The 27,630-nt window shown below is 42.0% G+C and overlaps 1 protein-coding gene across 3 annotated transcripts; it reads right to left on the bottom strand.

Annotated features, from left to right (window-relative positions):
* On the bottom strand, positions 1–27,630 carry MOCS1 (molybdenum cofactor synthesis 1). Of its 3 annotated transcripts, none has more exons than XM_040058511.2 (11): positions 27,523–27,589; positions 19,652–19,784; positions 19,055–19,222; positions 16,001–16,165; positions 11,600–11,661; positions 11,248–11,359; positions 10,848–10,960; positions 10,111–10,221; positions 9,193–9,313; positions 7,873–7,920; positions 1–3,947 (listed from the first exon to the last, which is right to left on the bottom strand). In XM_040058511.2, the coding sequence occupies exons 3-11, from the start codon at positions 19,209–19,211 to the stop codon at positions 3,079–3,081; spliced, it is 1,758 nt and encodes a 585-aa protein (XP_039914445.1). In that variant the 5' UTR covers positions 19,212–19,222; positions 19,652–19,784; positions 27,523–27,589; the 3' UTR covers positions 1–3,078. The 3 variants fall into 3 exon arrangements, with proteins under 3 accessions (XP_039914445.1, XP_039914446.1, XP_039914447.1); XM_040058513.2 differs by having other exon boundaries at positions 3,807–3,947; positions 7,858–7,920; positions 27,523–27,630; XM_040058512.2 differs by lacking the exon at positions 7,873–7,920.

Below are 27,630 nucleotides of genomic sequence, written 5' to 3'. Positions count from 1 at the left end.
TCCATTGCAACTAGTATTTATTAAAAATACACTGGACAAAAAAAGCAAGCGTCCAAAAAGTAGTCAGTTCATCAACATATATTACACCATAGCCCACCCAGCACCAGACACACAGAGTGCTCTCAATCCATTTCTCTTGCAAAACGTTTACTCATGTTTCGTTCATTACCTATCAATGTGCATAGTTTAAAGACTTGATAATGTAACACGAGCATAAAATGGCACCAAAGTCAGTTTGCCCTGCACTTCCAGCCCGTCTCAAACCATGGAAGTAGTGAAATGTGCGTAAGAAGCGAAATGTGCGTGGTGGTCACGCCAAGTGCTCAGTAGTCCCTGGTATGGCCCTGAGTCCTTTGTATGAGTTTTACAGCATGACAGCACACTTCTTAGAAGCCAAAAAATCATATGTCCAAAGTATTGTTTTATTACTACTGTGTACATCAAGTTTCATTTTTAAAACTAGCTAGATCTTGGGGGCAGGCCAGGAGGGCAGGCTGTGTTGTGCGTGGTGAGGGGAGGAAAGTGCTTGTGTCAGTCAGTTGACTTAGCAGGTTACACGTGTGCTTCCTTTTCCTTGCACTTTGCTTCCATGCTGAGCCATGGAAACTTTAGTGCAATGGGCACAGCAGTTCCACAGATGAATGCAATCTCTAGTATTTGCAGGACTGGGTGGGATTGTTGATGTCAGTATGGCAGCACTAGCTACGCTGCTGGGACTGACAGAGTCAAGACTGTAACAATGAATCTAGATTGTCCTGGTTCTGGCCAGGATATAGGTAATTTTTGCAGGAGCCAAGAGGGGGTAGGGCTAACAGCATGGGGGGTTATTATGGGGTCCAGGGAAGGAGTCTCTTCCAGTAAGGGAGCGGTCACGTGGTGCCTGTTCCCTCCATTATTGAAGGTGTTGCTGCTCCTTTTCTTATTCCATAGCTGTTTCCAGTGAATTGTTCTTATCTGAACCCATGAACTTTACCTGCTGTGCCTCCAATTCTCCTCTCCAGCCCCCCAGGAGTGAGCAAGAGTAGAACACTAAATTGAGGAATACCATTCCTAAACCACATCATTGATGTACAAATGGCTTATGGATTTTGAGCACCAAGCTTTCCAGATTTCTTTCCCTTTCAGTTATAGCTGCTGTGTCTGTCACTCTACTTTATCTCAGTGACAACCAATAAAGAATCAAATCAATTCACCTGCAATGGAAAGAGTGCCTTTTGTTGTAGCTGGTGTATGAGATTTGTGAAGGATCTGTAGTAAAACCTAGTGCCTCCTCATCTGAGACCTGTGCTTACTTCACATGAGCAGGATCTGTGTGGCTGTGTGGTGTGCTCACAGTACTTTTAACATCTTAAGATGATTTTTTTGGTAGTGTCTTTGACCTTACTAGAGTTGTCTTCAACCCTGTGTGTACGGAGGGAGCACCCTGAATCATGTGCAACTTCACATTCGCCATAAGCAACCAGTAGCACCCTGTTTAGAGCACTTAACATCTGAAAAGCAGCCATTAATATTAACAAGAATGTTGAGTAATTTCTTATCCAGGACAGTTAATTACCAAAGCTAATTATTGCTACATGACTGTAGCCACTGCTACATTTATGGGGACACTTAATAAGTACTCCAAGGCCAGAAGAGTTCATGTAAAGCGAATTAGAGAAACATGCAGGAAAACACTCTGGCAGAGGCAACAGTTAACTACCTTAATTTTCCAAGTGACCACTAGTATGAAAGTCTGTTTTATCTGTTGGGAATATGCAGGTTGCTGGTCTCTAGGAGTTGCACCATAGCATTAAAAATTTGGAGTCTTCTAGGGCTTGGTGAGACATCTCTTTCTAAAGTCAGGGAAAGATTAATACTTACTTCTGTGAATGGCAAAATTAATTCCTTAAGCATGCAACAGGGCATCCTTGTATTTCAGTGCTAAGGTCAAAATGCTGGAACATGCTTCTAACATTTTCAGATCAGAAAAATAATTCTTGCAAACCCAGAAATCCTCTTTCTGCATCATGTTTTACAGAGCACAAGGCAGAAAACTGGGCAGCTGCCTTTTTTTTTTTTTTTTTTGAAACAGATATGAGGGTATTTCCCACTTGCAGGTGTCTCTTATAAGGAAAGGCTGCGGGAGCATCCAAAAGAGATGACTGATGTCTCAATGTGTATCAGTGTCTAAAGGGGAGATGCCAAGAATATGGAGCCAGGCTCTTCTTGGTGGTGCTGAGCAATAGGATGAGAGGCAATGGGCAGAAACTGATGCACAGGAAGTTCCACCTGAACTTCTTTACTCTGCAGGTGACTCAGCACTGAAAGAGACGGCTGAGAGAAGTTATGGAGGCTCCTTCACAGGAGATATTCCAGTCTGGACACAACCCTGTGCTACATGCTCTGGGTGCCTGAGCAGGGAGGTTGGGCCAGGTGACCCACTGTCGTCCTTTCCAATCTCACCCATCCATTCTGTGATTCTGTGAAGGGAAGCAGCAGCACTGCAAAGGGATGGGCCCCTTGACTCTGATTGTTCCATGTTTATAATCTCTGCTGTATGGTGAAGGTCCCCAGCTGTGTTCCTCTCACTGTCACCCTCTAAATTCAATGAAGGAGGTCCGAGGGAAAGATGGACAGACACAATTCTGAAATCTTAATCCTTGACTTAAAAATAGTTGCCAAATAACAGCACTTTCAGCAGTGGCTTCATTCCCAGAGCTCACAGTTGCATGGTATGATGACAACAGGTATTTCACAGCATCGAAGGGAAAAAACAAACCAACAGATAAACCAAAACCCTCTGTGCTATAAGCAGGAATCTTTTCTCAATCTCACCATGATGACGCTGAAATGGAGGTACTGGCAGAGTGGAGAAGTCTGTGCTCTAGAAAATACACATGGTTTTCAACAGGGATAAGTGGCTCCACTGTTCACTCAGCAGTGAGCTGACAGAGTAAGGCAGTGCTGGAGGCATGGGGTTTTACTGTACTGTACACACCTGCTGAGGTCTCCAAGCCCACCAGATGAGCAGAAGGACTTCTGGAAGAGGCTGAACAGGAGCAGTGGTCACTTGGAGGGCTGGAGGTATCTGGGTATTATCTAGACTCTTGAGAAGTCTCCCCTCTGCCCACCTGTTTTACTAAGTAACTTCAGCTCTTGGATGACGATGTCATGAGTGACTGCTTTGCACATGTCGTACACAGTCAGCGCAGCCAGGCTGGCAGCTGTGAGAGCCTCCATCTCCACACCTGTCCTCCCCCAGGTGTGACAGGAGCTGCGAATCACCACTGCATGCCTGGCCTCATCCAGGCTCAGAGACACCTCAACATGGTACAGAGGGATGTTATGACACAATGGGATTAACTGGCTGGTCAGCTTGGCTCCCTGAATTCCTGCAATTTGGGCGACTGCCAGCACATCCCCTTTCTTCACCTGGTTTTGCCTCACCATCCTAAATGCCTTCTCACCCAGGAGGACCACGGCACCAGCAACAGCACTTCTTCTGGAATCTGGCTTCCCTCCAACATCAACCATTGTGGCCCGTCCTTCCTCATCAGTATGAGTCAAGTTGTCAGAGGCACGAGACACCTTGGTGCAAGATCCTGAATCCCTGGTATGGAATTCAGATCCTGAACACGCCTCTTTGGACTGACAGTCTACAAGAACTTGGCCAACAGAAGCATCAAGGCACTTTGTATCAAATGTGGAGCTTGGGTCCTTCTGGAAAACACAGTAGCCTCTGAGCTGGGTTTGTAGAATTCCTGTTGCTACGTGCCACTGTTTCTCTGGGTGAGATCCTGGCAGGAAAAGTTGTCCGGTGGGTTTATTTTTCATTGATGCTTTTCCCTTTTGTTTGGGTAAACTTGCTGTCAAAGTCATCCAATGGCTAAATGTGTGGCCCCACTGTTTTGAATTTGGGGGATTCTGTAGGCCATCTTGGCACAGTGAGAATGACATCAATGCAGGCTCTGGGGAAAAAACAAAAAGTAATATGAGAAGAACATCTTACTAACTGGAAAGCTAAACTGCCTGTAGCAGCTGAGAACCCTGTCAGAGCACTGCTTGGGACTTCCTGTGTTGCAAAAACCTCAATAAGCCTGCAAACATCCACTTTTTTTCCTCAAGCTCCTTCTCTCTCACCAGTTCCCTGCACTTCCTGGTTTGCTATTACAAATGTCAAGACTCAGAACACTTATTTCAAGGTCCCTGACAAAAAGAAACAACTTACTTTCTGAAAGTATCAACACCTTTTGAGAAACAGCAGCCAAGAAAGCTTATACGAGCATCAGTTCTGAAGAAAAGTGAATTGCAGCATCTCAGCATCCATTTGGGACCATCCCGGCACCAGCCTTCTTTCAAAAGCCTGGCAAGGTTAATAGGAAATTCTTACACTCAGATTCTCAACTCTGCCTTTCCAAACACCTCCCTGCCAGCACAGGCGGCTGCACTTCCTCCTTTCATCTCCTTCTGCAGAAAAGGGTCATGCCAGCCCTTGAGGACAGCAGGGACCAGAAGCACTGCAACTACACTGTCTGCAAGCTCAGAGGGTGATGGGAACATCTCATATTATTGCCAGCTCTTAACATGTTAATGACAGCTGAAGTTTAAACACTGGAAAAACCACAGTTCCCTCACTGACAGACAGATTTTATATCGACTCAGAAGCATGTTCCAAGTCGAGCTGGCAGAGCTCCCAGCTGGCAGAGAGGTAGTAAGCCCTCCTGCCCCTTTTCACCATTTAATCCTTTGGTTTTGGCATTTGCACTGGGCTAAATGCCAAGTGTGAAGACAGAAGGAGTCTCTTTCACATAAAAGTGAACAAAATATTTTGTAAGTAAAGAAAGCAGTATAGAGGTTAGTGGCTAAGCCCTGGTTTAACAGCACCACTAATAATCATGGTTCTCTTTTTCTGAAGCTCCTCCTCTCTGCTCTGAGAAAGGTGGAATTAGGTTGTGCTCAATAGCCTCCTTTGGTAGCTCTGGTATTCAAGGACTCCCTTTTCAGCCTATCCAGAGGTGCATCAAAGCAGTTTCCTGCCCCTCTGCACGTTGCTGAGCTACCTTTGCTGCCCAGGGACTGCCCACATGATAGTAACAGACAGTCTGTGAACAAAGGTCTCACTGTGCTCCTCCATCCTTTTTTAAACACAAACTCACCAAACTCCTCCTTGTTAGTCCCAGTCTCTGCTAAAACAAGACTGATACACTTCGCACCATTTTCATCTACACACTGGTCTTAAAGTCTGAACTGGTCTGAAGCTTAAATCAACCACAGATTTCATGATTATAATCACTGCAGTAACCTAAATTCAGCCAAAGGCCTTTTTTTCATCTATATCTGATGGCCTATCCACTAAAATTCAGATTCCTGCAAATTTGAAGCCATCTGTTTACCTCAGAGGAATGGGATTAAATGGACATAAATGTACTGAGTGCAACATTGCTCTGCTTTAGAAGAGCACAGAAAATTATTTTCCTTATTCCTCTTTTGCCCTCTCTTTTCATAGTAAGGCCTATCCTGAATATTCCTTTCAAAATCCAGGAATTCGAATCACTCTGTTCTTCTGGATTCCTTGATTAGCTTTAAAGCTGAAGCTTAGCCCCCTGTGAAAGTGTCTTGTTTTCAGGAGAAGCCAGACAAGTACTTCTTTCCACAGGGTAAACACACGTGGGTGAGAGCAGGGAGAAAAGTCTGCTCAAGTTGAGTGGGATGTAAACAGACAGTATGAGACAGTAATGAGTGCAAAGCATCTTTGCTTTTCTGAGCAACCTACACTTATTGAGTTGTACCTAGTCATCTCTATTTGCACCCAGACTGCTCATATACCTACAAAACAAAAAGCCCCACAGTTTTCTACTGCACCATCTGTTGAAACCATTTGATGAATTCCATCACCTTATATCCTATTACTGCACCTCAAGTTAAGTTGTGTCAGCTTCCAACTAGCACAGTCTCAGGGGGAGAAAAGAAGGCAGGAGATGGTTAAATTAATGAGGAAATTCCCATAACTGAAGTGAACCCCAGGAGAAGAAGAACCTGCCGAAAGGAATATTTTGATTAAGGGAAATAAGATACAAACCATATAGCAAAGGATTGGACAAGAGCAGTGCAGGGAAGATGCCAGGTTTGGCTTACTGGGTTTAGCAAAACCAGTTAGTGATTTCCACAGCATTCCTTAAATTTCATTAAATTAATTCCATACACACACTCCCCCACTGACTGCTTGCATGCCAGCATTATTTGAAGTTTGTAACTAGTTCAAAACACAATTAGGAAATCTCCTAATGATTCCCCATGTGTCACAGTGGGACACTCATCTCCAGTCTCTCATTGATGCAGTGGCTGCCAGCAGTCAGTCTCAAAGGGAGATGGAACAGCTGAAGGAGGAGGACCTGGACAGGCTGCCTCTTTCACTGCATGTAAGACAATGTTAAAGCACTTTTTAAAAGGAAGCTGGATTGATGTGCTCTGCAGACATCCAAACATTGCTATGAATGCTGACTTTGGAGTGCGGGAATTCTTTCAAAGGCAACTTGAAAAATTATGTAGGTCCCAGTGAGCAGTCAAGAGTTTAATATAGTTTTTTTCATCTTAAAAAAAAATAAAATTCCTCATGCCGCAAGTCAATACACATTTCAAACAAAGAGTCCTCCTTACCCTTTTCCTGGAGCAACAATGCAGCAGTGGCCAAATACAAGTGAGCAAAAGCACAATCTTGCACCAAACAACATGGAAAATGATGGCCCTTTAAAGTGGGGCACCAAGTGAAAAACATTCCCAGTGAAGACCTATGTTAAAGATCTCTGTGAATCCTATGTCCTAATAAAGGCAATAAAAGTACAAGCCTTAGGGACCTGACTTAAAAGAAGAGTAGTTGTTATTATATCACCTGTTGCAAAGACCTGCAAATTAATGGATGTTCCCTCCCCCAAGGGTACCTGTTTTAAAACCAGTGTTTTAAAGCTGCCCAACAGCTAACCTGCTCCAAAACATCAATAGGAGGATGAGAGTTTGGATTTGAAACATAATATTCATGTCTTTCACCCTTGTTTGTTTTTTCTTTTCCCACACCTTGTTGATAAGGAACAATTGCAATCTTGCAATTAATCTCACAAAGCTACCTCTTGTAACCATTTCTTAAGGTCTTTAGAAAGACAGCTATCTTACAGAATAGGTAAACATAGGCATGGATGAGGTAAAATCACACTGAAGGAGATGTTAAAAATCAGTAAGAGAACCACAGCAGTGAAACATCATTTGTGAACAGAGCTTCAGGCAGAAGGGAGAGTTAGCAAATAGCTCCAATAGACACTTGAAGGTTCATAGGTCTTCCATGGTTATGTTCTGAGACTTTGCAGCAATAAAAGGCAATTTCAAAAGAATGAAGCCCCACATCTCAGATTCTGAAGTAGTAGTGAGGCAGGAACACTTGCATTTGTCAGCCTGATGGCTCTATATATGTTATAAATGAAGCTGAATTTCTTAATCCATGGATAAAACTCCATTCTACATTCTTTATATTTATATGGCAATATGGTCAAAACTGTCTTATAACTAAACTATACTACTTAAGGACAAAGGAAGCTGATAGGAAATAAGGTAGGAAAGTTGATTATCCCTTTGGAAAATGTAATGAACTGTCATAATTAGAGAAAACAAAACCAGGGCTTTCAATTGGAAAACCAGGTAAGGCTTGGTAGGGACATTAAACCTTTCCTCCTCTTCCACTTCACCGTGTTAACTATAACTGGCTAATTAAGAAGCCCCTTTGTTTGCCTAAACCTAAGGCAGAACCACAAGCTAGACTTGGAAGCCAAATCTACTCTGCTCCCCCAAAGACAGAAACCGAACAAAATTGTTGCATGTTTTTTTACGTACTGATTTGTCACCCACCAATCAGGACCATTGGCCGGTTTTTCATCTGGGAAATGTTAAACATGCCTAGAAATAAAATAAGGAACACATAAAAATCCCGGCTTTTTAGGTGTTAAGTCATGCATCTGGTTTACATATTTAGTTTTCTGCTCTTCACAGTGCAACCTGCATGCTAGGAAAAACAAAGCTTAGTAAAGATCAAGGGAACTAGAAGAAGGGGAATCCAGCACAGTATTATTTAAAACTATAGCTGCCTGGGTCTCCAGACATCCAGCTGCTATGGGTCAATCACACTGCAGAACCCTTTCCCAGAAAGCTTGCCACAATGTGAATTACAGTCTACCTACTACAGAATTCAATCTATTTGAGACTATCTTGTCTCTAACAATAGTATTTGACTGTTATAGTTCTATAGGTAAGCTGTTAACAGTTGGTCCAGTTCAAAGAAGTTCAACCACAGAAAGCCCCAGGGACAACAACGAGATTAACACAGAGTGGGAGAAGAATGTCAGGTAAATGCTGCTGATGGCAAAATGACTTCAGTAGACTGTTCCCCAACCACACCCTGCTTTCCCAAACCAAAATTCTTAAATAAAGGGCTTACAAATAAAGGAACCAATCCCTCCTTGCCTTCCCTTAGGTTTATAAGGCACTATTTTATCTGGGTCAGACCAATATCCTTTGCAAGTTAGTCTACACTTAGATTTAAAAGCTACCTTTAAATTTGCTTCACATGTTAGGAAAAAAGGGAAAAACCTACTGTTATTAATCTGTCAGAATCTGCAAGAAAACAAAAGGGCCAAAGTGTACTTTTAGTGTATAATCCATGATTATAAAGCCAGTTCATGTACAAGAGGTCAGTATTCCCAGCTGGAGCCAGATTACAAAAATTCAGTTAGGTTCAGATGTGAATGTTTATGTCAATATAAATTCAGAAAAGATGAACATAGCCTGAGAATGTGACTGCATCATCATGGACCTTGTGTCATGACCTTATGCAGTGCACTAGGTGAGTACTCACAAAGTCCTGCATGGCAAAAAAGAGATTTGTCACTACTAGAAATATGTTAATGCAGTACTTGGATCAACAGCTCAATTTAATCCCTCTTTAACAGCAAACTAATTTAAAAAAAAAAAAAAAAAAGGGATCCAGTACAACCACTTAGCTTTACACTTTGCTGTTGTTGTCGTGAGCTGTGGTATTCACATCTATTTGAGAACAAAATCGGGCCAAAAGTCTTTCAGACAGTTTGTACTCAAACTCTCATGGAAGGCTACAAGTACCAGGACATTGTTTTCCTTACCACTGCTGTTATTTCTCAAGTACAACAAACATACCAGCATGCTGTTTCTTTTTTCTGCCCACTGCTGCTCCAATGATTTGAATCAACTCCTCCTCTGAGGCACCCGACCGTAGGTGATCCCTCAAGGATACTTCTGAATTCCCAAAAAGGCACACCTGCAGCCAGCCGAGGGAAGCAGAGGAGGAGAAATGAGAAAAAATAATTAAAAGTATTTTGTACTAACCTCAGAGTGAAGAGCTTTGAAGAGGCCTACCCTATTGAAGGGAACATTTATGGAGATTGTTTTCTTTATCTCTCCTCATGTACACGCAGACAGCCTGGGATGTTTATGCAGCCTAAGCTCATTGGGTCTTCAGGCTGCCTCAGTCATCTGACATTAGGCAGCAGCACAGCTGTTGTCAGTATCAGGTGACAACGCCTAAGTGCCAATTTTTAATTGGAAACTTTAATTTTCCCCCAGAAACTGCCAGTATCAACGTGGCAGGAAATGGTTATCCCTTCTTGTTCTACAGGCATTGAGCAAATGTACAGGCTGCACTTGAAGGAGAAGAGTTAGAAGTTGTTTGGGAAACAAGACAGGATCCTTGTGGAATGCAAAAGCCAAGCCCTCACAGCTGCTTGGACCCTTTTTTAATGAGAAATCATCTGCTTGTCACATGTTTAAGATGATTTTGAATCATAGATTAGAATAAATGTTTATATTTACTGGCCTTGCAACCATGTTTTACAACTGAAGTTAACTATGGTAGCAAAACAGAAACCAAAAAGAAGATGACATAACATCTCCCTAACAGCCTGACAAGATGGAACAAGAATATATACAGGATAAATAAACAGGAGCTAGTTGGTAATAATTATGCCCCTTTACATCCCAGCTACTTTCAGGGCATGAATTTCATCACCATTTTCACAGCATGAAATCAAAGAGAATCCTGTTTCACTATCAACCTACCTTTAGGTTCCCATCTGCTGTTATCCTCAGCCGATTACAGGATCCACAGAAGTGCTCTGACATGGAGGTGATAAAGCTAATTTGTCCCTGGAAATGTGGCACCTTGTAACTCTAAGGAATGCAGAGGGAAAAAAAGAGTCAAATACAGACTCCTAGCTTTTATAGCTCCACTTTCCTAAAAACCAAAAAATCTATTTTAACAGATTTTCTTCAGCCCTAAGATCATATCAAATGAAAAATAAAAGCAAAATCAGTTTATTCAGGTGTTCCAGTCTATTATACCCTGTTTCTAGAAATTCTCAGACTTGTTAAATGCTTGTTCTTGTAGTTATCAACTAACAGGTGATGCCTGTAGGGAGCAAGAGCTAGAAATTCCCCATTTGGCACTTCACGCTCTAAAGCAATAGTTTTTTCATTGAACAACTCTTCCATCAGGATTATTAATGTGCAGACGTAGACTGATAAAAGTTTCAAAAACTGTAAATACAGGATACAGGCCTGGAATTCTTTATATCTGACTGAAAATACATCTAGAAAACACACTGTATTTATAAAGGTACAGATTATGACTAGGACTTCATAAGCATCAAGTCTCATGCAGGCAGCTTGAGCAAAACCCAAGAGTTACCACACAGAGCATTTATTACTTTGGTTGTCAAATATCAATGCTGAACTTGGGTGAATTTGGAGCAGGGAATGAATGGGGCATGTTTCACATGTTCTCTGTCCAATCCCACCTTGGCTGTGCTGGAAGTCTCACAGGGTAATTTCTCCAATTCCGGCCATCGCTGTTTAATTGTATCAAGCATTTCTTTGTAGCTCACCATCTTCTTGAAGTTCCATTTATTGCCTAGAATTAACAAAACAAGCCTAACCTTAGACTGTGGATTTTATTTTCTTAATTAGCAGAGAACCATCTTCACATTCTCTGTAAGTGTCACTTTAGCCATAGGTGTCTCAGCCCCAACCAGTCCTTCTACAGCTTATGGAGGGAGGAAGATAAGCTGCAAAAAACTTCAGGCAATTCCTAATTCCCTAAAAGAGCTTACCAAAACCTCCAGAGCCAAGTCTGCGGGGTGAATATCCACCAATCAGCTCACTTGTGTCCAAGAAGAATCTCAAAGCAGCAGTACTTACCATCAAAGGGCATGTATTCTATGAACCGCACGTCAACAGGCAGATCCTTTGTGAAATCCACAAAGTCCAGCACTTCATCCTCATTGAAGCCTCGCATCACCACACAGTTCACCTGCAGGTAAAGCAGATACCTGAAACTAGTGAGCAGGGTATGACCTGCACCCCCAAACACACAAGGAGATGATATGAATTCTCCTCGTTATTTTTTGATGTCACCTTGAAGTTTTTCTCCAGTTTTACTAAAAATGGGGTGGGGTGGGAGGTGAGATGGAATATGATAAATTCTTTATCAGGTGATCTGTATGTATGGTTAAAACACAACAGTTTCAGAGTAAATAAACACTGGCTGTACCTTAACAGGATGGTAGCCAAGTTCAGTGGCTTTGTGGATTCCTTCCATTACCTTGTGAAAGCCTAAGATACAAAAAGAGCGAAATATAATTTTCACTGTTTCAAAGCAGAATGCAAAAGGTGGTTATTTAGTACAAGACAAAGAGATGACAAATAAAAACCAATCTGATTCAGTAGACAGGGCTGCAAGTAAGAGCTGCAAATAAAGAGACTTTAATTACACCCACCCTCACAACCCCCAAAGCCTACCAAGTTCTTGTGCTCAAGTCATTGAGATCAATATTTAACTGCTATTTAAGCAGTCAACAAATCAATGGTTTTTTACATCTTTGGATATCAATGTATTATTAGCATATGGTTCTGCACTTCCCTGTAAGTCAGCTTTACTTGTGTTACATTCTTCTTAAAGAGAGTGGAAAGAATCTATGAACTGCCTCCAGATGCAATGAAGAAAGAACAATAAATTAATATTTATTTTATAGTAATGGCTTGTGTCTTTTCTACAATGACAGAATTTCCCTGCTCTAAATCAGACAGCAATGTTGTTAAGTGAATTTTAAAAGGATTTTTCTAAAGTACATTTGGGGTGGAATGGGTTTAGGAACAACAAAAAGCGCCTTGATTCCCTACTCAACCCTGGCTACAGATGTAATTGGCTTCCCGAAGCTACTGACTACCTATTAGTCAGAAGATCAGAGGAAGCATCAGGATCATCATTTTTATGACTAAACATGGAAAATTAGTGAACAAAATGTGGCAGGGATTAGAGCATTTAGGAAAGCAATTCAATTAGCCTTTGACCCTTGAAAACAAATGGAAGATGTCAAAAAACACAGTGACCAAGGAATGAAGAGCCCAGTTTCATCCTACTATTTGGTGTGGCCTACACATGCCAGCTGCTCTCAAACAGAAGGATATAATATATGGCAAGTGTCTTTGCCCCTACATATACTTCTTAAAGCTGGAAGAAAAATAAAGCAACAATGCAGTTTTAGAATTCCAAGGTCATTTAGGAAAGCCTCTTAATGATCTTGTTCAAACCCCCCTCTTCTGTCACCTTTGTTTACAATTAAGACCTTTCATCAAGACATCACTTTCATATTTTGTGTATTATTCCCTCCCTGCCACACTCAGCAGCTGACGCACAACAGAAGTGAGCAAGAATGAGACAGCAAACTGCTGAGCTCTGGGCACACATTTCTGGTGAGTGGGGGTGCTCAGCTGCTCACCCCATATTTGTGAATGCCTCTTCTGCCCTGGCAGGCTCTAGACTAAGCTTCATCCCTGTTCTGCACAGGAAACTCGGGTATGAGAGACCAAACACTGTATGAGATTGAGTTCTTCTTCCAAAGCTGTAGTCATCAACTGCAAATACTTTACACATGCTAATAAAAGGGCAGTATGTCTCAGAAGTTTTGATGACAATCCCCATGCTGCTCCTAGTCATATGTTTTCCTGCACAGGTCCCTTATCTACGATCTACTGGAAACTCAGATTCTCTAGTCAAAAGATCATATTTTCATTACTCTGTAGGTGCTTTAGCAGAAAAAAGCAGTAACTCAGAAGTATTCTGTATATACCTAATAAGGGATGCATTTTAAATCAGAAAAAAAGAAAACTATAGAGACAAAAATTTCACTTCACTGCTCTCTGGCTAGTAAAGGCATCACAGAACATGAACACAGGAAAGCAGAAGGTACAATTATTTAATAAGCCAGTTCTAATGCTAATCCTAGCTGCAAAGAGTGGTGAAGAGCAAAGTTATTTCACACAGTGAAGTAACTCCTGCTAGCAACTGTTTGAAGTTATGGCTTGTCACCTTTTTCAATCACCACCTACTTGTGCATGTGCCCAGGAAGTTTCCAGCACCTGTGGTAGATCTCATTCCAATTAAACAAGATTGCACGCAGACTGTGGCAACAGAGATAATGATACACTGCCGTAAGCACAACCCAGAGCCATGAATGGGATCAAAAATCTCTGCTAAAGCTCAGAAAATCTAATCTGTGACCACAGGACTTCAGAAAGCAGAAACTCAACGTAACTAAAAAGGCCAGGAAGAAACCACTTCTCTTTCACTCAATGAAAAATGTCAATACTTTCATCATATTTGATTTCTTCTGAAGTCAGAACTTTAGCCAGCTTTACAGTACAGAGAACCTTAGAGCCATCCAGAAAAACCCTACATGGAACAAACCCCCCCAGCATTTAATCCTTACAGGAAAAAAGGCTTCAGGCCTACATTTAATGATACAATTAAAATACATCATTACCTCACTTTCCCTGTATGAAACACACAAAAAGAAAGGGACAGGCCATGAAACAGGTTAGACTAGCTACCTGCATGAAAGCATTTTTCATTTGTTTATTCCTCAGAATGTGGTAGGTCGGAAAAAGTAGAAATATTACGGTACTCTAAAGTGCTTTTACAAATCAGCAAAATCTCTGATGATCTCACAGACATTTTGTCTATCCCAACCATCTGCAAGTAGAAGCAGCTCTGATACAGGGCACCTGCACCAAAGATACACATTTTCTACATCTTCTTAAAACCCTACATCAACTTGCCAGCAAAACAGAGAAATTATTCCACATTCTCAAGTTCCTGGTAAGCTCCAGATGCCACCTTTACTTTCCATAGAAGTTATGAGCCTGTAGGAGTCCAAGACCAGGAATCCCTCTCACCTTAACAGAGCTATCTTGTTGCCTCTGGAACTGCCACAGGAGACAGGGTAGCTCAGTAGGGCAGGCACTCTATTCTCTGCTCATTCCATACTTGGAAATCTCCTATTAAAGAAAAACCCTCAAAAAAAACCAAACCAAACCAACAAACAAAAAAAAAAACCAACCACAAAACGTACCCCCCCCAAAAAAAAACCCCCTAAAGCAATAGAGCTCAATGTAACTATTTTTCTCCGCTTAGAAAAAATACCTATGATTTAGAGAATTTTTCTCCTCTTAAAAAATACTCCGTAATAGAAATTTCCCTGTTCATTGCCTGTGCCGTTCAGTTGAGCAATTTCTCTCTTTGCTGGTAAAAGATCTTTTTTTCTTTAAAGGCAGAAAAGAACATTTATATAAATAAAAATTACCCTCATCCCCTAATAACTTTTAGTTTACTTTATAAGGAACACATTCCTAATAGTTTCTAATCACGTATGAAGATCTCTGGCATTGTAATTCAGGAAGCTGGAGGCTCAGGTTTGCCCCTTCAGTGGCAAAAGGAAGGGCTTGTTCCTAATGAATGCCACAAACCAGGTAATACTCAAACATGAGAGCAGAAGGAAAGAGCACAGTAAACACCTGTTTGTGATTAGATAATCCCAGACACCACTCTGGGAGCCAGCTGTGCCATGACACAACCAGATCAATGAAATAGCCTACACTGGAAGGAAAATGCTCCAGCCAGCCTCATGACAGGAACTGATTTCTGCACCATGACACAGAAACCTGAAGTAGTGCTCCCTCAGAGACCGTTGACAAGGACACCTCTCTGCACCTGCCAGTGAATTTTGGTTTGCTAGCAGTGATTCAAATGCTGACATTACTTCACACAGCATTCCAGGTTTCTACAATCCTTTCCCTCCACCTATCTGAGGCTGTTGCACCATCTGGTGGCTACTTAGAAGTTTTGTCAGAATTAGAAGTTCACAGACTACTGAAGTTGCTGGACGGGACAAGAATGATACATCAAATCAGTTTTAGTTTGGAAGGAAGCCCAACCATGAAGCTGAGACCCATAATCAGCTTTAAGATTAATTTAAGCCAGAATCTGTAACACTGGGCATATCCGAGCATTTTTAAAATTTTACTTGCAATTACTTGCTCAGTAGGAGAGAAGTTACAAAGCCAACAGTCCTCCTCAAATTACCTCAGGCATGGTTTATGTTTATCCCTATTAAAAAGTAGTGGATACGGAACATCACTAACCACAAGTGAGACCAGTGCTAGCACAATATAACTTCCAGAAACTGCCACTACTCATGACAAGAAGTTCAGTTCTTGTGGCATCTTTGTCCCCAGACAGTATAGGAGAAGCATTTGAGTTTTTTGAACAGTATTAAAGAAGAGCAGCACACAAGACCGAAACAAGATTTGGAGAGTCTTCTTGAGAGCTATGACTAACCAATTATAGATTATATGACTAACCACATGACTAACTGGAATGAGTTGAGCATCTTCTACTTCACCAGCTCCAACAAAAGGGGTTCTACCTGCTAAGTATTACATAAAGAAGGAAAATGACTCATTACTGAATAATCTAGTATAGACTACTTTTCACAGCCTCAGAAGGATTACAATTCACTTCCCTCCCAAAGTAACTGACTGTGAAAGATACAGTAAGCAACTCACAACATTTCTGCAAGTATTAACACAGTTGCCTGAGAAGACAAGTTTGTACCTTTCCTTCGGACAATGAACTCAAATTTAGCTGGCACCAAAGTATCCAGGCTAATGTTAATGGCATTCAGTCCTGCCTCCTTCAGCCGGGGCAGCAGTCTGGTTAAGTTGATCCCATTGGTTGTGACAGCAATAGTTTTCAGCCCTTCTAGCTTGTACAGCTGACCTAGGAAATAAAAAGAAAAAAGAACACTTTAAAGAAGTAGTTAAACTTAAGTTACACAGAAAACCCAAAAGATTTGTGAAACAAAGAAAAAAGTATCACTGAAGGTGTGATGAAAATGTGGACACTTCATGCTTCAGCCTTCTTCCAGCTGTATCGGTTTAAGAGATCAATTTTAGCACAAATCCATTTCAATAGGTATGAGAGAGCAGTTTATTGCAAAGCAAAACTGGTAGTAAAGTTTTGTTTTATTAAAATGCACACTATTTTGTTCTTCATTTCTTAAATACCTGCTTTATTGTTGAAAGGCAACCCCTGATTTTGTGTACTTTCTTTTCCTCATCTACCTTTGCAAACTGAATTTTATGTTCTGCAATAATAATAAGCAGCAAGCCACCCCTTTCACAACTGACACCTGACCTAACTGTTTATTTAGCAACATTTGTCCTACAATGCTTTACCAAATACCAATTCTAACCCAGAGGTAGCTGCCAGCAGTAGAACTTTAAACTTATGAAAGAAATACCACATGCAGTCCTAACTAAACAGAAAAAGGTCAACATACTAGACTATTACAGAGAATCCAAGGCAACAACATCCAAAGGGACAAAACATTTGCACTTGACAACTGAAGTATTTCCATTACCAGTGGTAGCCCGGCTGACTGGAGAGTGCTTACGCAAGATAGTAAAAAATGGCTAAGAAAAGAAAACAGCGTAAGAAACACTTAATATCATGAGATTAAGATTTAGAAAATAGCTGCCTCCTCATAAGCCAAATGCAGAAATCCTCAGCATACCAGATCTCCAGAGATCAAACTTTCAAACCTCCAGTTATCAGTACAATAACAAGTAAGGAAAAACCCTCATAAACAACTCACAGAAGCAGAGCCACAGCAAAGTAATTTTCCTTGGTTTATCCCCCTCCCTCATAGACTCCACCCTAATTATTTAAGAAATATTTGAAGAACCCTTACTCTTGAGGCAGCTGTAATTACAGCACAAATATTTCACAGTCCCTTCTTCCCTCATCATTTTACCTCTATTTGTTCATGTTGATAAGGGCTTTATTTCTGCTTTATCTAATTTCCTAGCTCTTTTCATAATATTCACCCTAAGCTGAGTCCAGAACTCTGGAATGGGTCAAGCTAGGTCACAGCAAAGATGCTGAAGTTTACAGCAGCAGCATTTTGGAACATGATTAAGAGCTCCATAAAGACATGAGGTTGTAGGGAAAGAGCAATCTTTACTTTGAGAGATTTTTTTCCCTGGCCTTCAGCTCTCAAAATCCTCCCAAACAACCAAGAATAGCCTCTTCCTAGAGGGTAAGTGCTACTGGCTCAATTTTGCAAAAGATAATTTAACACTAGCTATCACTAGCAGCCTAATCTTTGTGAGAGTAAAGGATACATCCTGAAGCCAGAGGATAGTTTGGGAACATCTCTACTTTTATTTACAGCCTCAGAATGCACAAAATGCTCAACCTCAAAAAAACTGGGAAAAAAAGTCTAGGTGCCATACAGGTTTCATTGCAAGAAATGTAAAATGCATAAAGGTACTGAATAAAACTAATGTTATTCTACAGCCTAAAATGGGGGGGGGGGAAGTAGCACTAGTTGATTAGGTCAGCAGAGGCAGCAACTGATGTCCATGCATCTTTTTCCTCATCAGACAGGGCAAGATACAGGTTGAGGCACCAGAAATAGACTAATACATGGAATCACCTGCAGTAACAAATTGGACAGTAGACAACTGTGAGAACTTAGAGATGGAGGCTTAACACTAACACCAGCCAATTAAGAAGAACCAGTGAGAACACTATCAGGTGTGACTTTCACAGTGTCTTAGTTTCTTGGCTTGCTGACTTCTAAAATTAAAAGGGATGAAAGAGACTTCATAACTTTGTAACTTTCCTCGTACCTATATATATATATATATATACACACCTAAACTTGTTTGCTGACCTTTGGTCACTGCTTTAGCATCAATCAGCACAAGCAGAGGCAACTGACAAAAACAACTAGAAAAGGAAACAGAACATACGCTGTAAGTTCACAGCATGAAGCTAAAACTTTTATGTCAAGCTTGAGCCATGAAGTAAACCATTTTACATTTATGTTTTCCTTTAGGATTAGGAGCATCTTCTTAAATAGACAATTTTCTTACATATTCTCCTCCAATCATTTCCTTAACTGCACTTCTCCTGACTGACTCCAGAAAAGGTGTGTACACTTTCTAACACATGAACTAACAAGTTTATCCTACACCACTTTACTCTTGAAAAGGGTTTAAAAAGTTGCTACAAAAATTCATCCAATATCCCATTCTCCACCCAATGGAAAATGATTTTGTCAGTGCGGATGTGTACTCCTCACACTACTACTAATAAACAGCTATCACAGAGTTTATACCTGGTGCTTATTTAAACTTTGAGTATCTCAAAGGGGATGGATTCTATATTCCACTATCAGCTGCTTCAGAAACATCTCAAACATATGTTTTCAGCAGTCCTCAGGACATAATTTAGCTTTCAGCAAGTGTTAGATGCTTACTCATAGTTTATGTGCGTGCATCTGTTAAAAGATTTTAAATAATCTAAAGAACTGTAACAGGTCTCTGAATAGCATGGTCTCCTACAGTAGCTTCAAATTACATCTGTTCATTGAAACAACTAAAAAATTTGAATTTGTGTGTTAAAAAAAAATCAGTACCAGAAATCCAACATTAACATTTTTGAGATTTACTGGTTATTTCACAGATCATTTATAGTTTGGAGAAAGGCTTGCTGAAAGTAAACCTAACTTAAACCTCAACCAAATTCAGCACCTGAGCTATTGCTGCCAGCTTCTCCAAAACCACCTAAAAAACCAGACTAACTGTATTTGGAACTCACCCACAATATCCACCACATCAGGACGGATAAGCGGCTCTCCACCTGTCAGTCGGATCTTATCCACACCTTCTTTCACAAACAGTCTGGCTAAGGTGATTATCTCCTGGGCAGTTAGTAGCTCTGATTTTGGAGTCAGCTGAACACCTTCCTCAGGCATACAGTACTGACCTGAAACAAAGATTACAGAAATACATGAGGCAAAAAACAACCCGCAGCAATTAATCTAATATTGATGAGTAAAATGCACCAAGGGCAGCTGTCTTTAATGGATGTCAAATGACACCAACTGGGAATGCCTAGATATGAGCTCTCCTGCTCACTGAGACTTTGGGCACACAAGCATCATTATCTAAACCACACCAAGTCTGATAAAAGATCTGTCACTTCCACCTGTCTCTGGTAGATCCCTAGGCTTGCTCCAGGTTTCCGGTCACATCAGTAGCTCAACCCCAATTAGTCTCTACATGCCCTTTATTGTTATTTTGTGAAGACAATAAACAGCACACGGCCAACAAACCAGTAATACCCTAACCCAAACCTTGGCCTTTGCACAATATATGCAGAGGAGCTTTGTGCAAGCTAACAGCAGACACTTACACCTGAGGTTGCATTTCTCAGTCAACGAAATTCGCAAGTAATTGTGCTGCCGCCCAAAGCTGTCCGTCAAAAAAGCAGAGAATGGAGCAGCTTGTTCTAGTACAAAGCGTCCTCGTCCTGAGCTTTGTAATTCCTGTAACAAAAACAAACAAGTGTTAAATATTTGAACAGCTATCCTGTCAACTTGCAGTTAAATATCAACTTTGAACTCAACTGATAATCATTATTCCATTCTTCCCCACATAAACAGCTGCCCAAGAAAAACCATTGTCAAAAATGGTCATTAAGTTTCACACCCTACCTTAATCCATTTCTGCAATTTTCCCTGTGCATTTTAAGATACCTGTCTTTGCCACAGGTGCTTCAGGCTTTTTGTGCAGAATAGAAGGTGTTTTTGTTCAACAGCCTGTCTCTTCCCAGAATCAATGATCCAGGACCACCTACGCTCACCACAGCCCTTGGGTAAATGAAATTATGGAGAAGGGGCCATTCCTGTGCTTCAGCACAAGAGAACCTGAAGTTGATGAAACACTGCCACTCTGCTTGTGTTCCTCCCATATTCCATGTGCAATATTAACTTCTTGCTAACAGCAAAACTGAATTATAGCTATATACAATTATGTTTTGCGATGCCTCTTTTAATTTCCCACAGTCTTCCTGCCTAAACCCGTGTAATGTAACAGAATACTTCCAAAAGGCTTGTCTCAGTTAAAAGATGACAATGCAGGGCATGGGGGAACTGGAAGAGAAATGTGGGATTCAGAACACCTATTCAAACTGAATAAAAAAGATCAGATTTTTTTAAAAAATCGTTATTAACTGTCATGAAGTGAATATTACAAGTGATTTCTACTTGTAATATTGGAGGGTTTTTTAAGCACAACATAATATATTCTAGAGCAACATGATTTTTAGGAAGTACAAATGAGGGCATAAGAAGGATGAAGACCTGCTGGAGCAAGACCAGATAAAACCACAAAGCTGCTCAGATGGCTGGAGCACCTCTCCTAACAAAACAGGCTGAGAGAACTGGATTTGCTCAGCCTGGGGAGGAGATGGCTTTGGGGAGACATTACAACACTTTCCAGTACCTAAAGGAGATTACTACAGGAGAGCTGGAGAAGGACTTCTTACAAGGGCCTGTAGTGATAGGACAAAGAGGAATGGTTTTAAACTGAAAAGGAGTAGATTTATACATTAGGAAGAAAATCTTTACTGTGAGAGTCATGAGGCACTGGAACTGGCCTCCCAAAGAAGTTGTGCATGCCCCATCCTTGGAAGTGTTGGATGGGCTTTCAGCAAGCTGGTCTAATGCAAGGTGTCCCTGCTATGGCAGGGGGTTGGAACTAGATGATCTTTAAGGCCCCCTCCAACCTAAACCATTCTAAGCTTCTATGACCACATTAGTTATCAAAATAAATATCCCAAATAGTAGCTGCAAATGAATACAGTTCAAGTTTATACCAAGTAACTTAAAAATATCAGTACCATCAATGCCAGAATGGTTAAGTATAGCAAGGTCTAAATGTAGGGAGAGTCCCACTGCCTTTAGCTCATGACTTTCAAATTACAATGTTATATAAATCTCCTTTTCTATACCTGTAAAGCAGGGAAACCACTCTGCTACTTTTGGAAAATATTTTGGTACCTCAAGTGAAGCTTACAGTAACTGAATAAACTCTTATCATAGTACTGCAGAAAAGCAGGAGTTTATCAACATACTTTTATCAGCTGGTGGATACTTGTTTCAGGCACTATGTACAAAACACCCCAAAACAACATAATTCAAACTCTGCCAAGTATTTTCATCTACTACATCAGAGTTAAATTAACATTTTATAGGAGGTCAAATTGGTAAGTCATGAATGAGGCCAGCTGGCTAGCATCACAAAATAAACCAGAGAAAACAAAATAATTAGGGGAACCACCTTTGCTGGATCCTCATTAGTTAACCACATACAGACATTTAACAGTCAGCCATGGAAACCAGAAGACAAATAAAGGATTCGTGGATATACAGTGAATTTTATATCTACTGAAAAGGCACATACAAAACCATTTCTGTACACAAAGTTTGTGTGTGTGTGTGAATCAGCTGCAGAATTGAGCCTCTAGTTGAAATTGTGCTGACTAGTCTCAATAGGCTGCAACAGGCAAAGGTTAAAGTTTTGACATAAACTTAAGATGTAGAATTAGGAACCAGACAAAATGACACATTAGTGGGTATTTAAACTGCTTACCTAAGCAAAAGTCATGACTCACATCCAATGAAAAAGACACCTGTGCAGTCTCTGGACACACTAAAATCAGAATGTATGGGATGATGCCAAGGGACTGAGCAGGAACATGCATAGCCACAGCCATCAGCTCCCTGGCTCTGGTTACCACTAGTAATGAAAGGAGCTAATCCTGCACAGGATTTCCCCACAGCCCCACAGCAAGAAATCTAGAAATGGCCAGATAAAATGTTGAACCACCCAGGTATGATTCCTCAAAACATTTTCTTCTGAAAACATTTGTAAGAAACATTTGTGGGTGCGTGGAAGCCTCAGTGATCAAATCAGCCAGACAGCAAAGGTCATCTGGGGAGATCCCAACTTCAGCCACCAGCAGCTGCAGCAATTTTGCTTCCAGCTGTGATAACACCAGGCTCCTGCTAAACTTACAAGCAGGAGCCGTCGTTCTTGGCAGCACAATCTTTTCCCTAACCTTGAAACAATCCACTACACTTGATCCAAACAGCTTTGTGGTAAGATAAGAAGACCTTACTCTATGAATATCCATAGCAGTGAGGAGCTAGAGGAGACAAAGGAGATACAAAGTGGCTGTTTCAAAGCCCAGAAAACATCTGTTTACCCCTGATAAAACTGCAGTAGCAGTTTCCATGGAATTGCTTTTCTGCCGGAAGAAAGCAAACCCTTTCAGTTTCAGGGGCTGCAACAGCAGAGGCGTATTGGGTGCAAGGCCTGACTTGGCCTTTGCTTCCTGCAGCACTGAAGTATAACTGGCAACCACTCTGCAGCCACACCCGCTGCTCACACACTTTCCTTCACCACCCCTTCCTGGAGCATGCCGAACAAGTCATCTGGTTTTTAAACACCCCGAGAAAATGCTCCAGCCTAGGGGTGTGCGGGTTGCTGTAGAGCTCTGCACTGCTTTAGGTTACCAAAAAAATTCACAAATTGGGAATCCCTTGTTTTGATAGAAATGCTGGCTCTGTTCCACTTATTGTAAGTAAGTGTTTCTCCAAATAGAAGCCAGATTAACTCAAAGAACTCAGGTAAATATCCAAACTTTATTTCTTCATCTTCCCCAGTCAGAAAATTCAACCCTAAACAGACTAAATCTGAGGATATTTAAAATCTGCCAAACTCAAAAAAAAACCACAACACAAAAAAGTGTTTTCTTCCTGAAAACTAAGCTGCTTTCTGGCCTGGTTGGATATCTGATGTTCTCCTTCCTATAATTTTGGAAAGGTCTTCACATTTGAGATGGAAGTCACTCCCAGGTTTATTAAAATTATCTGAGCCACTCTTGTGGGAGTCCTCCTCTCCCGTTTCTTTCCCAGTAACTTTTTTTTGCATCATTTTTAGGACTGAGCTTCCTTACCACTCCACTTGAACACAGAACAGTATAAACCTCCTGCCTCCCAATTTTAGAGGGTGCATTACAGGGAGGGAAAGAAGGGAAAAATTGTCCTCCCTGGAAGAAAAGTGGGGGCAAATGAGGGACACTTTAATGCTTTTATGTAATGAAAGACAAAAACTGCATACTTTCAAAGACAGTAATACGCTTAAAATAATTTCCTGTTTTCAGGAAGGAGCCACCACTGGAGTGAGACACAGGAGACCAGTTCTGTTGCTGGCCTGTCATCCATCTGCATGGCTGCTATAGGTAAGGTAGCTAAAGCAAGAGGAGTAACACTGCCCTTCATTAATTACTCTAAAGTGAACTGTCAAGAAGCAGCATTAAAAGAACAGGCACTCAGCAATAAATTGGTGTCAATAAACTTCAAAGTTTCTATTGGAAATAACTAAGTCTCGCTGCAAAGTAGTGGGTTTTAGAATGGGGAAAAGAAAAATGCTTTACACAGCTTACTAGAACTTCTTTCCATCGTTTTCTTGTTGTGTACAGAAATGGGTTTGTCTGGGAGGGAAGAATGAGAGGAGATGGAATTTTTAAGCTATTCAGTTTCTGACCAATTAGATTTCAGCACAAAGGAATTAGAAGATACCCATAAGCCAGTACCATCAGCTTGAACTCCTGCAGAGGTGCATCCTGTACTACCAAAACTGCTACTGCACCCAGCACTAACTCATTTTTATCAATACCACAGAAAAGGCCAATTATCAGAGATGAAAACTCAGCTGCCTTCCTGATAACTCAGGGCAAGGATGAAGCATTTTCTCGGATTGTTGTGTAAGTAGGGTTCTCTGAACAGGAGGAACAGGTTGAGGCTGAACCTTGTCACTTGCAGCCTTTGTGAGAGCAACTGAAACAGAAGAAACAAAAGCCTGCTACAGTTCCCAGTCTACAGGAAGAGAGTTATTCGGTTCCCTGAAGTAGGAGAAGGTGGATGGTTGCTGGTATTTTAACGTATCAGTGCCCAATCAGATAAATTTTTCAACTCAAAAGGGATGTCTATAACCCACAAGTCTGCACTCCCCTCTCTCCATAGTCGACAGGAGACATTTCTGCACATGGGAGGAGTACGTCCTGTCACACAGTGTGCTTTATCTGATCCATGAAAAAAACAGGTTCATTCTCTGGGCTGTCAATCCCTTGCTCTACACTAGTACTGAAGGAATGAGAGCTTAGATGACTGCACCTAGCAGCTACATTTTGACAAGCTGTCAACCCTTCAGACCTGACAATTCACCTGTGATTTCCAGGAGAACTCTTCTAACAATGCTGCAAAATTGGAAGCTGTCAGCAGAGGTATCAATAACCGCCAGGAACACCACAAACTGACAGATACTAGAAAGGCTCAGCTAAACACAAGGGGGCAGGCAACAGAATTCTTAGCTACTAATCAAGCTGAAGATCAAGTACTATCCTTGCTCTACTCTTCCACCTTCACTTCATCCCCAGTGATAGTTGTACACTATAAAGGCGTAAAGCTTGCCAAGACTTCTGCACAGGCCTCAGGGACTACCACAACCTGTGTACCCATGACACTGTCAGTGCTGCTCCTCCTTCCACTGGCTCTTCAAGCCCCTGCAATCCCGCTGGGTTTGTGCAGAACACAGCCGCCTCAGTGTAGTACCTAACACGGCTGCAGCCTCGCGGACACAACTCAGCAAGAGCTCTTCTCTTTCATGCCTCACCTTTAGCATCTTAAGTCTCTAGGGAAGTGGTGACACAACGTCCTTGGTTCAACCTGGAAATCAGACAACCGCAGAGGCTGAAATGGGTCTAAGTAGACCAAGTGCCAGAATGAGGTCTGAGCTGAGAAGTCCAAGATAAATGTTTTTGTGAGGGCTCAGCGGCTGCTGCCCAACAGCTGACCCCAAACAGCAGGCTACACTTGTGGGCACTGGCACAGAGAGCACTGCCCAGGGACCTGCTACGCACAAAACAGAGCAGCAGCAGCACACAGAGAGCTTCAGACATGACTGGCTGAAAATGAGGGCCCTGTGAGGTCTTTCTGGGCAAGCTGGACTCTCCACTTTATCCCAGCACTGAAGGCTTCATTGTAATTGAAATTATGAAAATTGAAATTTTCAGGTGGTTGTGTTTGGATTATGGTATCTACAAGAGCAGATGGAGAAAGATGAAGTGAAACTTTGTATCAAGACCCTTACTGGACATGCTACATCCATAGTAGAATTAAAAAAAAAAAATATGCTGATTTCCAGTTTTGTAGTAGAAATAGGTCAACCTACCTGATCATTTTAATTCAAGAAAAGAATCTGGATGTATATTATCATGGGTACAAGATGGCAGAATGGCATCAAACTTTGTTAACTGTGAACTAGTCAAAAAAAATTCCAAAGAAACGCCTTGCACACAATCGAACAACTGTGAAAATGCTGCTTGCAGAGTGCCTGTAGCGTCATGCCTTGTTCCAGTCTTAGAAAAAGGAACTCCACTCTGTGCATACCTCTGAGACTGACAACTGTATCTCAAAAACCAAGATTCAAATAAGTAAATCGCTTGCCACACAACACTACTACAGCAGCTGTACAAATCCCACTGTTTGCAACCTAACCAAAAGACTTACAATGGATGGCCTTGGACACAGCCTCTCAGTTGTGGGAGACTGAGTTGAACCGCCTGAGTTCTGCCTTCCATAGCTGGAATGACCATTTTAAAGGGGACTGAAATATAGTCTAGTGCTTTCTTCTCCCCTTTGCACACACCTGCTCTCTGAAGCCACAGGAAACCAAACAGAACCCATGAATACTTGCAGCTCCAGCACAGAAGACAGTCAAGCAGTATTCACAATTGCCTTGAATGTTTGAATGTTTTCTCATTTGAAAGCACATTTCACTGTCCCCTATGGCTGTAACACTAATTGCATCTCTCTACAGATGAATCCCCGGAGAGACCGAGAACAGAAAGGAGCAATGTGTATATTATCACTGTATAGTTGCTAAGTCTGTGGTGCTTTTGCTTTTACACTAGCTCGCTTCTCAAGCCCCGCAGGATATGAGCCAGTGCCCTGGCACACTTCTCACATTTAGTATGCCATAAATGCATATCCCCCATCCCATTCTTCCAGCTACCATGGCTTTTTGCCCCGAAGGGAAGTACGGCTTTCGGATGGATGTCATAATCAAGCTCTCTCAGAAGTATTCCTGAATGTTTGTTAAAGCTACCCAATGTAAAGAAGGTAGTGAAAAGTAATTCTGATCAGAATTTATAAAAATGTTCATGGCTTAGGAAAACAAACAAACAAAACAAATTCAATAACCTTTCTAGTCTTCTGAGTCAAGTAAGCGTTCAATAAAGCAACGCACGAATCCACTTGGTTTCCTGTAAATAAGTAAGTGGCAGTGAATGCATTCAATTCTGGAGACACGGAGTCTGTCACTAGTAGCTTTAGCTTATTTTCTGTTTGTTAAAGCCAGCCATGCAATTGCAAGAAACTCAATAAATCATGTCCAGCTGGGATTCCTGTGTGCCATGCCCTATTTCTGCTAGACAGTTACAGAACCTGTGCCCTTCTGTGCAGCTTTTTCTCCTGCTTTTGGACACCAAGAGACCAAAACCACCCGAGGGACCACAAGTTAAACCGGGACAAGCCGTATCAGGGCAACAGCTGAGCTGACTCCGCGGCCGCACCAGAACAAACAGGTTCAGTGCGAAGTTCGCCTGACCATCGGAGCACAACCACCGAAAGCTGCCAAACCACTCGGGTTTTGACCCAGGCTGATCAACGAGCGTTGAGTAATCTCTCCTTTGGCTGGGCAGGAGCACAGGACCGGTTCGGTCCACGAGACCGGGTGTCCCACGTACTTCCCGAGTAAGGGTGACATTTCAACAAAGGAACGACATAGCGTTATGTATCCGTTTATGTTTTGTTGACTCTTCTCTCCCCCCTACACAAAATCAGGTCATGGTCACCGCACAAATCACCGGTCGGTCCGGGATACTTGGCAAAATTCTACGGACAGGTTACATTTCTCTGGAGCGCGCTGGCAGACCCCGCCCGCGGTGCCCAAGCCCCCGGGTCACCCCGCCAGGCGCCGCCACGGCTACCAGAGCGCCCCTCCACCAAACACATCTTCTTAGGCTCGAGGCACCGGCCCGGCACTCAAACTCCCAAACGCGACCTCGGGCGGCACCTCACGGCTCACCTCCCCGGCGCCCCCCGCCCGCTGCCGGCCCCGCACCCTCCCCGCCGCCATCCCCCGGGCCCCCCTCACCTGCGCCGCGGCCGAGGCGGCCCTGGCGCGCGCCCCGCTGCTGCAGGCGCGGCGCGAGGCCGCCCCGCGCGCCCCTCGCAGGAGCCGCCCCCACGCCGCCGCCGCCAT

Source organism: Hirundo rustica, chromosome 3 (genome assembly GCF_015227805.2).
Source record: "Hirundo rustica isolate bHirRus1 chromosome 3, bHirRus1.pri.v3, whole genome shotgun sequence".
Classification (NCBI taxonomy): Eukaryota; Metazoa; Chordata; class Aves; order Passeriformes; family Hirundinidae; genus Hirundo; species Hirundo rustica.
Note: the sequence above shows the minus strand (reverse complement) of the source record. Positions and strands in the feature narration are given on the sequence as shown.

What these genes read in the sequence shown, in the direction of transcription:
- MOCS1 (XM_040058511.2), bottom strand. Translation starts at nt 19,211, where the DNA reads ATGCCTGAGGAAGGTGTTCAGCTGACTCCAAAATCAGAGCTACTAACT. An exon ending in AGACTTCCAGCACAGCCAAG is followed by an intron (nt 10,222 to 10,847) that starts GTGGGATTGGAC and finishes TGCATTCCTTAG; the next exon opens with AGTTACAAGGTGCCACATTT. An exon ending in CAGCAGATGGGAACCTAAAG is followed by an intron (nt 9,314 to 10,110) that starts GTAGGTTGATAG and finishes GGCTGGCTGCAG; the next exon opens with GTGTGCCTTTTTGGGAATTC.